Raw genomic sequence first — 15768 nt, forward strand, 5'->3', positions numbered from 1 at the left:
AGTCTACTTCCAAAGCAGGGGGCACAGGTCTGACCCCTGGTCGGGGAACTAAGACCCCACACGCCATGCCTCGTGACCCAAATGAAAACTAAGTATACAAATTAGTTTAAAAAATGGCCAAAATGTGGAAGCGACCCATTGTCCATCTGTGTGTGGATGCATAAACAGAACGTAGTCTATCTACAAAACGAACTATCATTCCACCTTAAAAGAAAGAGACTACAACACGCGCTACAGCAGAGGTGACATTACCCGAAGTGAAACAAGCCAGACGCAGAAGGAGCACAGAGGCCAGAGCCCAGCCACACAGGCCAGTGGGCCAGTCAGAGCCACAGACAGGAGGCAGGAGGGTGGGGCTGGGGAGGGTGGGAGGAGGAGGACCGAGTGTGTGACGGTCAGTCTGAGAAGATGAGCACAGCCTGGACAAAGAGGTGACGGCTGTACCACAACGTGAGCAACGAACCACATCAGTGACAGCTGCTACAACGGTGTATCTCACGTTATATGTGGATGTTTTGCCAGGATCAAAGAAAAGTGAAAAGTAGGAGAGAGAGAATCTGCTTTCGAGGAGGGGAGCGGAAATGAGGCCTTTCCCAGCTGCCCTCTGACCCACGTCTGAGCTCCATGGTCACAGCAAAGCCAGGGACTTTGACTGAGGCAGGCGGTCCTTCAGGCCCAGTTCCAAGGTGGCTCCTTGTGGGAGGAAGACGATGGCTCTTCAGGCTGTTTTAGGCTGAAGAGCTACAACGTTCTGAGGCAGCAACGAGAAAGGGGAGGCCTGTCTCCCCACCACCTCTGCTTTCAGGGCAGCCCTGTGTGAACCGACACTGAGGCAGGGCCTGGGGGCAGGACGTGTCTCAGCGCAGCCTCCCTTAGGCGGGCCTGGCCCGGGGCTGGCCCTGTTCCTGACCGGTGCCCGCAGGCGCACTCACCAGCAGCAGCCCCATGGTGTCCAGCCGGCAGAGCTCCTGGTTGATGCTGGGTGTGCCCGTGTGCAACAGAGCGGCCACGAGGCGGGCGCTGTGCAGGCGCGCGTTGCCCAGGGGCTCCTCCAGCACGCCGACGGTGGTCAGGATGGCTGCTTTCTGTGAACACAGAAGCACCGCCAGTTCAAGCCTGTGCCCACCTGTGGGCTTCATTTAGCTCAGGAGCCAAATGTCAAAGGACCAGGGCCACTGCTGTGTGACGTGGCCTAGCCGGGGAGGAGCCCTCAAGGTGGTCTGCAGGAGGAGACAGGGAGTCGGTCAGGTGAAGAGCCTCGGCGCTTCCCTCAGGGCTCACAGAGTGGCCCCGGGAGGGCTGCTGCTGCTGGGAGCCCGGGGCACCCTGGTCTCAGCCGGCCAGCCACACGGGTGTGACCTGAGCTCATGACAGAGGAGACTGATGACAAAGCTGGCCACGTGACAGGGTCATCCTGCATGCAGTCCACCTTTTCATTAGCAGAATGCTCCAGAATCCCTGCCTTCACAGGCCCTCCCTTCCAGTGGGAAGCAGACCACAAGCAGGTGGGTAAACAGAGCAGGTGGCACAGGAGAGCACAGATGGTGCAGAGGAGGCCGCCCAGAGCAGCTGGGCGGGTGCACAGCCCTGGCTATGCTGAAGGACCAAGGGGCGAAGAAGTGGGCCTTCCTCAGTGTCGCCAGCTCTGCCCAGAGCTGCTCAGCGGAGCTATGGGGCTCCCTGGGGACCCCCTGACCCTTGGCTGGGTGTCCCCCACACAGAGGCTGAGCCTACAGTGTACCTGGGCCTTGGGCAACCCCTTACCAGAAGGCAGGAGTCATCTGGGGGTCAGTGAACCGCACTACTCCCAGGCCTCCCGAAAGAGAAGACAGACACTCAGCAGATGGGGCTTGAGTGTGTCCGCCATTGCGGGCAACGCATGAGGTCCTCACCTCGCCAGCAACCCCACCCACAAGGTCGCCTCTGCTCAGGACGCCTACCTTGGGTGGACTGAGCAGAAGCTGGTGGAAGTCCTTCAGCCGCGGCTCGATGCCATGCAGGACACCAGGGCTGACGGTGCACGGCCTGTCCAGTCCCTGAGAGCACGAGTCCAGCAAGCCCTCTGACCTGTGGATCAGAAGCGGCTGGACGCAGGGATGCCCCCATGCTCGTCTTGGGGGGCTGCTGACTGCACGGGAGGCGGGGCAGGCGGGCCGCGGCATCACAGCCCCATGAGCTCGGCTCCCTCCTCCCGCCTCGAAGACCTTCCTGCTGACCCCTCTTCGCCGGAGACACAGACAGGACTGGCCACACCCCCCTTTTGGCTTTTTTATATAAACAGTGTTTCCAGTCACAAAAGGAATACACAGTCGTTATAGAATACAATGTTTAAATACACGAAAGGATGAAAATACCAAAGAAAGCCAGCGGCAGTCTCTTCCCAATGGTGCTGCTGTCCCTGCGCTGCAGGCAAGGCCTCGACCAGAGGCCCCACTTCCTGCGCAAAGGGCCCAGCCTCCCTGGGCTCATGTAGATAAAACATCAATATTCTGGTTGCTGAACCAGAAAAAATGATGATAACGTCATAATTCTAGTTTTAGGTAATAAATATGTATTGGTTACCAGAGTGAGAAAGAGAAACTGCCAACAATCTCACCATTGAAACTAAGTCAATTTCTTGTCATTTTCTGGTTTTCTCTTTCTTTAAAAAACAAACAAATGGCACGGGCTGCAGTGAAGCCCCTCCAGAGCAAGGACGCGAGGGGACTGCGGTCTCCTTGGGGGTCAGACCGCCAGCAGCGCGCGCGGCAGGGCAGGCGGAAGTGCGCACGCGCCACGCGCTGCAGGGACGCATGTGCGCACAAACGCTCTGCAGACTGGAGACGGGCTTCCTTTGGGCTGAGGTGGGAACGTGACTGATGGCGAAGGTCAAAGGAGACTTGGCCCCTGCCATAGGGTTTATCTTTCAACGAGAAAAGTATCCCCAGGATTACCTGTGTAACTAAAAATGTTAAAAACGCCGACAGCCCAGCCCAGCCACTGCCCTGGGCCTCAGGCCACTGAAGGGGCAGCTCTTCCCTCTCGGGGGACACTCACCCCGCCCGCCTGGGCTCCAGCAGGGTAAGTAACACCTGCGTCCCGCTGACGAGGCAGAGCTCGGTCTGCACTCCATCAAACATGTTCCTCAGCAGCTGCTCCACGCACTCCTGCCTGTAGGACACGCACGAGGTCACGGCCCGGTGGGGAGACACACAGACCCCGACCCCACCAAAGGAGCAGCACCCTGAACCCCAGAGGGGCCCTACTTGGGGCTCACGCTGAGCACCCAGGGTCCTCAGGACACAGCTGCCCCAGGGCCCGCACTCTCTGGACCTGCCAGGAGACCCCCAGAGACCCCTCCCCTGAGGAAGAGGCCCATCAAGGTAACCCTGGGTAGGGGCGAGCTCCTGAGAAGTGATCAGAGGCAGCGGCATCCCTAACCCCCGCCCCCAGGCCCGCAGCGCTGCGGCCCACACTCACGACTCCAGCACCGTGAGGAGGGGGTCTGGCTGTGGAGCCTCCAGCAGGTGGCTGCCCTGCTCCCTGCCCAGCCGGATGATGTCACAGAGCGTCTGGGAAGCGTTGGACTGCCTCTGCAAGATGGGCACGCAGAGCCACCCTCAGGGCCAGCCTCTGCCCACAGGGTGCAGACCTGGCCGCCCCTCAAGAGCGCACACTGGGCCTTGGTGGGCAAGTGCGCCCTGCAGACCCTGCTCCAGGTCTCTGCTTTAGATCAGTAAGTGGCTATTAATACACAGGGTGAGTCCTGTGAGCTAATGAAAACAGGAAAGTTACTACAGAGAACCCAGAGAACTCAGCTTTTCTATGGAAATACGAAGGCCCTGAAAACGCAGACTCTTTGACGCGGAGCACCGTGTGGGAGCACCGTGTGGGGTGAGGCTGAGGCAGATGAACAGCATCAGAGGAAGACTCAGCTGCCGGCTCCGAGCAGGCAGCATCGCAGGCCCAACCCTGACGTGCGTGGCACAGGGGACGGGGCCGCAGGACGCATTCTATGGCTCTTTCAGGGCAAACGAGGGCAGCCAGGCGCCCCCAGGCCTGCGGAGGAGCCAGTCGGCACCCAGCGCTCACCCCAATCTGGAGCCCAGCAGCCCTTGCCCGCTGCCCGGTCAGCGCGTGGGCAGCACAGCCCACACAGCACAGCCAGGCAGCGGCCGAGGCAAGACCACGCTCTCCAGGCACGGAGAACGTGCGCAGCTGTCCAGAGTGGGGATGCCTCTCGGGCTCCACCCGACACCCACAGGGACACCACAGGAGAAGGGGGCCACCCCACAGGCTTCCTCCAGGGCTCAAGCCCTTGGACGCCCTCCTTGGGAGCAAGAAGCGGCCAGTGAGGACCGTCCCCGAGAGGGGTGCCTGGGCCAGAGGAGCAGCAGCTGTGAGCTGCCTGCAGAGCTGGGGGGCACGGAGCTGAGGGCAGCCTCGGACAGCAGCCCTCAAGAAACTCAGTCCTGCCAAGCCCCCAGGGGCAGATCCTGAGATGATCACAGTCTTATGAGAGACCCTGGGCAGAGGACCTGTGACCCTGGCCCATAAAAACTGAGATAAAAAATACTGTTACAAGCAATTAATGTTTGGGGTAATCTGTCACTTAGCCATAGATAACTAACACAATTCTTTTCAAACTGATTTTTTATAATATGTATGCTTTATGTTTTAGAGAAAAACTGTCTAGAAGTCAGTGCCTGATTAAAGCAAGAGGAGAACTCGTCAGTCCACATCTGAGGAGGAGTGGCCTGCCCTCAGACAGTGCCGGAGAGCGCCCGCGGCCGCCCTGAGCTGGGCTCCTGCCCCAAGGTGGCTCCGTGAGCCCCTACTCACGTCTTCATCCTGACTCGGATGGATCAGCTCCACGAGTCTCTGAATGGTCTTCTCTTCATTAAGCCACTGAAAGGGAAACGGAGGCGTGTCAGTGACCGCTCACATCTGACTGAATGGAAGGGAAGTCCAGGCTCTAGCACAGACACCTCACCACACCGGCATGTACCCAGGCCCAGCAAGCACAGGCAGTGGCCGAGTTCTGGAGTGACCCGAAGATGCCAAGAGGAGGGAGGCCCCGTCCACATGCGCCCGTGGTTCACTCGAGCACTGCTCACAGGACACCCCCGCAGCAGAGCCAGGAGCCCCTTGCTGGGGCCTGGGGGTGCGCTCCCGCACACAGCCCAGCTGCTCCCAGTGGCACTTGGGCCTTCCAGAGCAGCCCGGTTCCTCCCCACACTTCCTTATCCACAACAGGCTCAACGTGTCCAGGGAAGGGCTCCCACCAGCTCCTAACAATGCTGATGTTCACGCCGTGCTAACCAAGCCACAGCAGCTCCTAGAGTTCGTTCTTGGTGGGCGGCTGTTCCGTGATGAAGTGAGCTATGAACCTGAGAGTGGCACCTGTCAACGCCAGGAGCTGGAGACTGGCCAGAAGGCCGGCGGCTTACTCATCCTACTTTAAACTACAAACACAGCCTGCCGATCAACAGCTTACAGTGACTGGCACAGATCTCCTGGGCTCCCCGGCCGAGCGCCCTCTCTTTTCTGGGAAGCCCAGGGAGCCGTGGGGGGCGCCTCACTGCGAGAGCGTCAGGACCGACAGCAGGCCAACTCCAGTCTGCGTGAACTCTCTACGTGGAGCCCGGAAGGCGAGTGCTTCCTCTCAGGCAGGCGCCTGGGCGCAGGATGAGCGCCCAACAGAGCCCTGGCAGCCTCCTGGTGGGGAGGCACAAGAAAGGCAGCCCCCTTCTGCTCTCTGCTCATGAATGGATCGAGGCAAGACAAGAGAACAGGTGCAGAGGACAGACCCCGCCTCAAACACAAGCCACCATGAGAACCTCTGAGGGCCCAGCCAGGAGGGAAGGTCTTGCTGGGTGGAAAGCCGGGTGCTGGGCACCCCAGTGCTGCTCCGCCAGCCCCCGCCTCCCTACGCCAGGCGCTCAGTCCACAGGCAGAGAAGCTGCAGGCCGCGCAGACAGGGAGGAGGAGCCCACACACTCACACGCAGGACTTCCTGCCGGAGCCCGACAGGCTCCACGCAGCTGACCAGGCGCAGCAGCAGGTCCATGAGGGCCGACGTGCCGATGTGCTTCAACACCAGGCTGATGAACTTGTCCTTTTTCCTCAGGAACGCAATCACCTGCAACCAGATGAACCCTGAGAGGCGAGCGGGGCAAGCCCTGACCCTAGGAAACACTGTCTTCCCCCGAGAACTGCCACAGAAAGATTCATTTTCAGCAACACTGAGCAGAAATAATGGAAAGACGTGGAAAGAGTTGTAAGAAAGATGCCCTCAGTGACAGGCAGAGACCTGAGCACAGACAAGTCCAGGAGGCAGTGGGGAGCCTGAGAGGGTCCTGGGCTGGTAGAATTTCCCCCACACAGCCTGGGCACTGATGGGGCCCAAACACCTGAGTGAGATGGCACAGTGACCACTCCATATGCACTGCCTCAGGTCTTCCCAGCAGAAATGACCAGTGCAGAAAGAGCTGACAGTCCCTGGACACGAGTCACAAATCCGGAAAGCTGACAGGCCCCATAGATGGCAGAAGGGACAGGACAGGAGGGTGGAGGGGCAGCTGGCGGGTGGCTGAACACAGATGGCTGGGAAGGGCCCATGAAGAGGTCTTCTTGACCACCGAATAAAGGGGCCTGCGAGTTCAGGCCACTGCACTGAGGCAGACCCAGGGCTCTACCGGGGCCATGGGGACATGCGGGAGGCAGGGGGTCCCAACCATCCTCATTCTGGAAGTGAAGCGGGGAGGAGAGGAAGGAGGAGGAAGAGAGAGAAGAGAGGCGATGGGGAGCGGGCGGACTGGTATTTGAAAAGAGAGAAACAGGAGGCAGCAAGATGGCTCCAGGAACACCCCTGTGCACCTACAGACATTGTTACAAGAGCGCATCAGGAACAAGTTTATGCCAAATTCTATAAATTTTAAAAGACAAATTTCTTTGAGAAACACACTTATGTAAACTGACAGAAAAAAAAAAAAAAAACTGGAGTTCTAGGGTGTCAAGAGAAACAAAATCTATAATTAAAAGCGTCCCCATACAGAAAACTCCAGACTGCAGTGGCTTTACTAGAGAATTCTGTCAAACATTTGAAGAAAAATATCCCCATCTTATGCAGGACTCCTCCGGGGAACATAAAGTGAGAGAATATGCCCCATATCATTGTATGAGGACATAAAATCTTGGTTCCAAAACTTGCTGTGGGCACTTGAAGAAAAGGCAGTGATGGAAGGACCCACTGTCGTGCACTCTGCTCAGCGCTCTCGAACGGCCCGTGTGGGCAAAGAAGCTGAGTGGACACATGTATGCGCACGCTGCTTTGCTGTGCGCCTGAAACTAACACAATACTAAACCAACTATACCCCGATAAAAGTTTTCTTTTAAAGGAAATTATAAGCCAACCTCACTGATGGCAACAGATAAAAAATTCTTTAAAAAAAAGGCAATATGAAAAAAAGCATAATGTATCACCATCAAGTTGAATGTATTCCAGGAAATCGACAATTATCTTAGTAAAGTTTCTCAATAAAAAGACAGAATAACATGAAAATATAAAGCACCTAAGAATAAACATAACAAAAAATATTTAAGACTGATTCCCTGAGAATGAGGTTACTGAGAGAAATTAAAGAAGCCCCAACTTCTCAGCTTTTCCCTACAGTACAAAAGCAGCCACAGATAATATGTAAATAAATGGGAGATGATGAAATTCCAGTTGAGCTATTTCAAATCCTAAAAGATAATGCTGTGAAAGTGATGCTCTGTCTGCACTGGTCATTTCTGCTAGGAAGACCTGAGGCAGTGCATATTGAGTGCTGCACTCAGTATGCCAGCAAATCTGGAAAACTCAGCAGTGGCCACAGGACTGGAAAAGGTCAGTTTTCATTCCAATCCCAAAGAAAGGCAATGCCAAAGAATGCTCATACTGCTACTGCTAAGTCACTTCAGTCGTGTCCGACTCTGTGTAACCCCATAGACAGCAGCCCACCAGGCTCCCCTGTCCCTGGGATTCTCCAGGCAAGAACACTGGAGTGGGTTGCCATTTCCCTACTACCACATAATTGCACTCATCTCACAAGCTAGTAAAGTAATGCTTAAAATTCTCCAAGCCAGGCTTCAGCAATACGTGAACCGTGAACTTCCAGATGTTCAAGCCGGTTTTAGAAAAGGCAGAGGAACCAGAGATCAAATTGCCAACATCCGCTGGATCATCGAAAAAGCAAGAGAGTTCCAGAAAAACATCTATTTCTGCTTTACTGACTATACCAAAGCCTTTGACTGTGTGGATCACAATAAACTGTGGAAAATTCTGAAACAGATGGGAATACCAGACCACCTGACCTGCCTCTTGAGAAATCTGTATGCAGGTCAGGGAGCAACGGTTAGAACTGGACATGGAACAAAAGACTGGTTCCAAATAGGAAAAGGAGTACATCAAGGTTGTATACTGTCACCCTGCTTGTTTAACTTATATGCAGAGTATATCATGAGAAACGCTGGGCTGGAAGAAGCACAAGCTGGAATCAAGATTGCGGGGAGAAATATCAATAACCTCAGATATGCGGATGATACCACCCTTATGACAGAAAGTGAAGAACTAAAGAGCTTCTGGATGAAAGTGAAAGAGGAGAGTGAAAAAGTTGGCTTAAAGCTCAACATTGAGAAAACTAAGATCATGGCATCTGGTCCCATAACTTCATGGCAAATAGATGGGCAAACAGTGGAAACAATGTCAGACTTTATTTTTTTGGGCTCCAAAATCACTGCAAATGGTGATTGCAGCCATGAAATTAAAAGGCGCTTACTCCTTGGAAGGAAAGTTATGACCAACCTGGACAGGATATTAAAAAGCAGAGACATTACTTTGTCAACAAAGGTCCGTCAAGTCAAGGCTATGGTTTTTTCCAGTGGTCATGTATGGATGTAAGAGTTGGACTATAAAGAAAGCTGAGCGCAGAAGAATTGATGCTTTTGAACTGTTGTGTTGGAGAAGACTCTTGAGAGTCCCTCGGACTGCAAGGAGATCCAATCAGTCCATCCTAAAGGAGATCAGTCCTGGGTGTTCATTGGAAGGACTGATATTGAAGCCGAAACTCCAATACTTTGGCCACCTGATGCGGAGAGCTGACTCATCTGAAAAGACCCTGATGCTGGGAAAGATTAAGGGCAGGAGGAGAAGGGGACGACAGAGAATGAGATGGTTGGATGGCATCACCGACTTGATGGACATGGGTTTGGGTGGACTCCGGGAATTGGTGATGGACAGGGAGGCTTGGCGTGCTGCGGTCCATGGGGTCATAAAGAGTCGGACACGACTGAGCAACTGAACTGAACTGAAAACAATAAAGCTTCTATAAAATAATACAGAGTATCTTTATGATTTTGAAGTAGATAAAAGTTTAACGGACAAAACAAACAAAAAAACCAACCATAAATAAAGAGTTATGATTTGCACTACATGAAAATCAGATACTGTTGATTAAAAAATAGAGTAAAAACCAAAAAAAAACCCAAAAACCCAACCCCAAAAACCAGCAAACAGAGTAGGAAATGATGTTTGCAACACAAAATCAACAAAGGGAGAATTCCCTAGCAGTCCAGTGGTTCAAACTTGAGATTCCATTGCCAAGGGCATAGGTTCAATCTCCGGTAGGGGAATAAAGATCTGGTAAGCTATGTGGCACAGCCGAAAAAAAATCAGAGGACTTGTATCCACAAAATAGACAACTGCTACAAATGAAAAGAAAACAGAGAGGCTGAAAGAAAATGGGCAAGAGATCTCACACAAAAAATATCCAAATGGCTGATTAATATACAAAAAGGTGCTCATCCTCAGCAGTCACCGAAGTGATGCAAATTAAAACCACAATGCTGTTATCTACAACTATCAGAAAAGCTGAAGTAAACCAACTGATCCCATTAAAGGCTGGAGAGGAAGTGCAGCAGCAGGAACCGTGCTCTGCTGCTGGGACTGCAAACAGCCTCAGGCACTTTCACTTTAGCCACGCACGCTGCCCACCTGATGTAACACCAGGAGAAAGGAAGTCTTCATGCTTCCGAGACTCACAATGCAGTGCTTACAGAACCAACACGCTGTCTGGGGTTTGTTCTGAAACTGAGTACTGGGGACGGTGAGCAGGGGCGGGAGATGAAAGACTGACATGCTGGCTCCTGAAGCGGGCGCTGGGCAAGGCGCCTGCACACCGCACAGCCGTTCCGGGACGTGTGCGGTGCATGGTGCCGAAGCATGCCAGGGCGGTCTGGGGCAGGCGCACGCGTCGTGCCCAGAAGAACCATGCTCCAGCTCAGTGAGGTAAGCTCACCCCACGCTCTACAGGAACCTGTAACTGGCATTCGTTTCATTTTTTGGCTGCACCACGCGGCTTACAGATCTTAGCCACCTACAGTGGACACAGAGTCCTATCCACTGGACAGAGGAGAACTTCCTTTTATTTATTTGAAACAACAAGTGCCCTAGACACAAAGAAGTGATCCCCAGGTGGCGCCAGTGGTAAAAAGTCCACCCGTCAGTCAGGAGACGCAGGTTCCACCCGAGTCAGGAAGATTCCCCAGGGAAGGAGATGCTACCACTCCGGTATTCTCGCCTGGAAAATCCCATGGACAGAGGAGGCTGGCTATAGTCCATGGGGTTGCAAAGAGCTGGGCACGACTGAGAACCCGTGCATGGTATAAACACAGATGCAACAGCAGGAATCCTACGGTCCTAGCACGACGCAAGCAGGGCCTGGGCCTCACGGTGGGACCGGTCAGCAAGAGGGCAAGCCGGCCTCGCCTGGGGCCTGTGCCCCTCTCGAACAGCGCTAGTGCTGCTCATCCAGAGCAGGCCCGCGGCCCTCTCTCGGGAAGCCAGCTTCTTCATCCACCCCGGCTCCCACAGCAGCAGCCACGCGGCTCCAGGTGTGTCCCTCGGAACAGTCAGAACCGCCCTCCACGCATCAGCCGAGCCTCCCTCCCAAAGCATGCGGGCTGGGCGGATGATTACCTGTTCAGTTTTTCTTGCAATGAGATTACCAATGGTCTTGCTGAAGAAACTGGCGAGCAGAGGATTGAGGGGCGGCTCACGGTCCAGGAAGTTGTAAAGAACGTTCAGCAAAGTCTCATCCCCTCCCAGCCTGTCGTTGATTTGTGGCACGTCGCACGTCAGTAGCTCACAGGCTGTGTTCGGGTATCTGCAGGGGCAGAGAGCAACAGCTGGGTGCGAACTGGACTTCTCCACTGCTCAGGAAGCCCCTTAACAGTCTTCTCTTAGGAAGCAGCTCCACAAGCAAAAACCAAAATGGCTAGACCTCACAATAGAATAAAAATGTGATTATTCTGTGACCAACCAGCATTTTTCACTAGAAGCTCAACGTTTAATCATCCTTTCCGCTGACTCCTTATACCCTCATCCTGACATCCTACATTTTCAGACTCTGTTTGTGTTTTCTATGGAGCCTCTTGCAGCCTTTCGGCCTCTCCTCCGCCCTCCACTCTCCCGCCAGGCCTCTCACGTGTGTCAGGTCGTCCTTCCCTCTCCACGCGCTGCTCACCCCACACAGCAACCAGCACAGACCCGGCCTGTTCCCAGACTGAAGAGCCCCCGTACCACAGCTTATGCAGCACCAGGGCACGTGCTATGCAGATTATTATTAAGAAGTGCTGTCTTACTGCATCTCACTGTTGACTACGCCGCGTTTATTCCTTCCTGACAGGCACAGCCGCCGGAGCAGCAGACACACGGTGGTCTCTCCTCTTGCTGTTGCCCCAGTGGACAGTCATGATGCAGCCGTAACGTAGCCATAACCCGGAGGCCAGGGCTTTTCAGGTGGAGCTTATGTATGTTTACAGAATACAAGTGGCCCGTGGCCAGGTGGGTGCATCGTGCCGTGCACATGTGGTAAGTGATCTCAGCTGCTACACAACCGTGCGTTTACAAACGTGGGGGACAGGGCTGGGCTCAGAGAGCCTGACCACCGCCATTTTGGCTAACTGGCTACTTCCCTACAAATATATGTTAAAATGCATTATTCCTTTGATAAAAATGATCAGACAGAACACATTCCTGATCCCAGCATGTATCACCTCGTACCACTGTGTTCCCTGCCTGACCCTCTCACAGACACGGGCCGGACAGGCCTACCTGACGCCCCGCGGCATCCAGAGCCCGCCTCGCGGTGCAGTGACAAGGCCTGTGCACACGCCGCCCGGGACCCGCTGTGTAGCCTCAGGCACGTGACTGAGTCTCTTGGAGCCTGAGCTGCCGCATCCAAACACGGGAGCTGAGAGTCCACCCTCCCCAAGGCTGTGCATAGAGCAGAGCCTGGCACACGGGCAGCCCCGGATCAAGGTCAGCCGCAGCGACCCTCCAGCTCGCAGAAGCCACCCAGAGGGCCCCAAACTAAGGCGCTCACTGTGGGTTAAGAGGCTCCAGAGGCAACAGCTGATGGAGCGCACAGCCAACCAGGTGCAGAAGGGGCGGAGGTAGGGCCATCAGCGTGGCTGTGGGGCAGGTGCTCCTGTTAGCCCAGGGGGCAGAGGCCCCACGGAGGGCCCACCCCATCGAAGACGATGCCTTCGAACTGCGGTGCTGGAGAAGACTCTAGAGAATCCTTGGAGAGCAAGGAGATCAAACCAGTGAATCTTAAAGGATATCAGTCCTGAATATTCACTGGAGGGACTGACGACGAAGCTCCAATACTTTGGTCACCTGATGCGAAGAGCTGACTCACTGGAAAAGACCCTGATGCTGGGAAAGATTGAGGCAGGAGGAGAAGGGGACGACAGAGGATGAGATGGTTGCATAGCATCATTGACTTGACATGAGTTTGAGCAAACTCCTGGAGATAGTGAAGGACAAGGAAGCCTAGCGTGCGGCAGTCCACAGGGTTGCAAAGAGTCAGACACCACTGAGGGAGTGAGCAAGCACACACACACCTCCCCCAGGTTAGGAAGCGCAGGTTCAAATAGCAGCTGATGAGGGAAGCGCGGGGCAGTCAAGAAACGATGGTGCAGCCCCGGAGCAGGGGCCTTAATGGTGTTCCCTCATTCAGTCGTTTCCTCCTCTTTGCGATCCCAAGGACATGCCACGCTTCCCTGTCCTTCATCTCCCGGAGTTGGCTCAAATTCATGTCCATTGAGTTGGTGATGCCATCGAACCATCTCGTCCTCTGTCGTCCCCTTCCCGTCCTGCCTTCAATCTTTCCCAGCATCAGAGACTTTTCCAGTTAGTTGGCTCTTCCCATCAGGTGGCCAAAGTATTGAAGCTTCGGCTTCGGCGTCAGTCCTTCCAATGAATATTCAGTGTTCATTTCCTCCAGGATTGACTGGCTGGGTCTCCTTGCAGTCCAAGGGAGTCTCAAGAGTCTTCTCTAACATCACAGTTCACAGACATCAATTCTGCAGCACTCAGCCTTTTTTACTGCCCAGCACACACAACTATACATGACTACAGGGAAAACCATAGCTTTGACTAGACGGACCTTTGCAGGCAAAGTAATGTCTCTGCTTTTTAATATGCTTTCTAGGTTGGTCACTGCTTTTCTTCAAGGAGCAAGCATCTCCTGCTAAAGGGATACACACAACAATACCTTTGAGCTCTTCAGCAGAACTAAGCTCCCACCCCACCCCCAGATGGATAACAGTAACTTCAGGCTGAGCCCAAGATTTCTGGAACTCTGCCCTGTTACCTCACCACCAACCAAAGAGAAGAAAGCACCACATCCCGCAGCCCTCACCTCAAATTTGCCTATAAGCTTCTCCCCTAAAACTACTGGGGAGTTTAGGGCTTTTGGGCACTGATGCCAAGCAGGGCCCTCTAGGTCTCCCAGGCAAGGAGGCCTTTTTGTCCCCCATTTCCTTTAGACAAAGCATCAATTCTTGGCTCAGTGGTAAAGAATTTGCCTGCTGACACAAAAGACACAGGTTTAATTCCTGGGTTGGAAAGATCCCCTGGAAAAAAAAATGGCAACCCACTCCAGTATTCTTGCCTGGAAAATTCCATGGACAGAGGAGCCTGGTGGGCTCTAGTCCATGGGGTCCCAAAGAGTCAGACACGACTGAGTGCACGCACACAGCCTTCTTATAGACAAGACTGCAGCTTCCACGCCCTTCTTTGAGTTCCAAAAGGCAGAACAGTTACTAATCAGAGGAGCAGCAGCCAGGAAACCATGTGAAACAAGACTAAAGGATCCAGAGAGACCCATAAAAGATTAGGAGACGACCACCAGAGGCCCTGCATACAAGACCCTGATCTTGCCAGCAACCCCACTCCTTAGAGATTGCAGAAGAAAGAATGCAAGACTGTTTCGGCTCTGGTCCTTATCACAGACCCCTGCCTGACTACACAATCTCTCCCGACTCACCAGGAAGTGGGGCACAGTGCCTGAGGCACTAGCCTACTGAGCGTTCCCCTTTCGCCTGGCAAAGCAATAAAGCCATTTCCCTGGTGGTTCAGACGGTGAAGAATCTGCCTGTAATGCAGGAGACCGGGTTTGATCCCTAGGTCGGGCAGATCCCCTGGAGAAGGGAATGGCTACCCACTGCAGTATTCTTGCCTGGAGAGTGCCATGGACAGAGGAGCCTGGTGGGCTACAGTGCATGGGGTCGCAAAGAGTCCGACACGACTGAGCGAGTAACACTGTCCCTTTCTTTTCCTTCTCCTCCGCAACTCTGTCTTCATATTTCCGTTTGGCAATGGTGCACAGAGAGCCAACATTTTGGCAACAGCACAAGCCACCTATTCTTGCTCAGCCCCACAGTAAAACACATCTCTCTGCTCCAACCTCTGACGTTTCGGTCTGGCCTCACAGTGCTTCGTGCACAGGAGCCGTGCTCTGTGCACTCAGAGAGGCCTCGGTGCAAACAGTGGTCCCCAGGCAGGCGGAGAGCTTGCTGCAATGAGACTCCCTGCTTCTGTTTGCTTTGTTTTGTATGTATTTATTACTAATTTCTCCCAAACTCTTTGACTTTAAAGTTCTCCTGGATTATTGGTGCCACTTCTGAGATCCCCCTGTCCTGACCCAGGGGATAAAGTCCTGGGAAACTGCAGAGCAACAAAGTTAGAAAAGGCCCTAGGAGGCCCTTGAGGAAACTGGGGGCCTGTGGCATCAGACCTCTCAGCAGCAGGGCTGGAGTCAGGAAGAGAAGGCGTGAGTGAGCCGCGTGCACGTCTCCGTGAACACAGGCCGCCCCGGCCCTGGGAGCCCCGCAGGGACCCTCTGTCAGAGCCGCCACCCTCAACGGCGAGCCGTGAGGGGACTCAGGATGGGAGTGCACAGGATGTGACCAAGACAGCGGCAGGGCAGGTCAGAGGAGTGGAGCGTGAGCCCAGACCCCGCACCTTCCTAGGCACAGAGAGGCGCTCAATCCACAACGTGAGTCGTCTGGTCTTCTTTAATGAACAGCAATCGTCTGAAGTTCTGACTACCTGGTCTTTGTTGGAAAAACTCCTACACATCTTGGCTCCTCACTCGCCTCTTCAGAGGTGTCCCTGAGTTATCGGGGAGTCCTCTCCCCAGGGTTTAAAGTCTTCAGAGAGTCCACCAAGTAAAATGTAATTCTCAGCTTTTAAATTGTACCTTTTTTTTCAGTTGACAAAGACAACCCTAGAGTCTTCAAAACAGCAGGAGAACCATGTCCAGCCTGGACGTGACCCGGCAGAGCCAGCCCGAGGGAGAAGGGTACACTCAGGAGACTGTCAGAGAACAGAACTTGCCAGGGGCAGCAAGCGAAAGAGAGAAGAATGAAACCCAGGAACACAGGAGGTGGCCGCAGCAA

The 15768-nt window shown here is 54.0% G+C and overlaps 1 protein-coding gene across 8 annotated transcripts in view; it reads right to left on the reverse strand.

Moving 5' to 3' along the window:
* PPP6R2 (protein phosphatase 6 regulatory subunit 2) overlaps nucleotides 1-15768 on the reverse strand; it is a 61634-nt gene that overhangs the window by 13295 nt on the left and 32571 nt on the right. For all 8 annotated transcript variants that reach the window (XM_070371388.1, XM_070371387.1, XM_070371385.1 and 5 more), the window contains 7 exons: nucleotides 10997-11183; nucleotides 5984-6121; nucleotides 4822-4887; nucleotides 3460-3572; nucleotides 3037-3150; nucleotides 1941-2067; nucleotides 933-1085 (listed from right to left, as the gene is read on the reverse strand). In XM_070371388.1, coding sequence (XP_070227489.1) covers nucleotides 933-1085; nucleotides 1941-2067; nucleotides 3037-3150; nucleotides 3460-3572; nucleotides 4822-4887; nucleotides 5984-6049 — 639 coding nt within the window. In that variant the 5' untranslated portion in view covers nucleotides 6050-6121; nucleotides 10997-11183. The remainder of the gene's footprint in view (nucleotides 1-932; nucleotides 1086-1940; nucleotides 2068-3036; nucleotides 3151-3459; nucleotides 3573-4821; nucleotides 4888-5983; nucleotides 6122-10996; nucleotides 11184-15768) is intronic.

This window comes from Bos mutus, chromosome 5, assembly GCF_027580195.1.
Source record: "Bos mutus isolate GX-2022 chromosome 5, NWIPB_WYAK_1.1, whole genome shotgun sequence".
NCBI lineage: Eukaryota > Metazoa > Chordata > Mammalia > Artiodactyla > Bovidae > Bos > Bos mutus.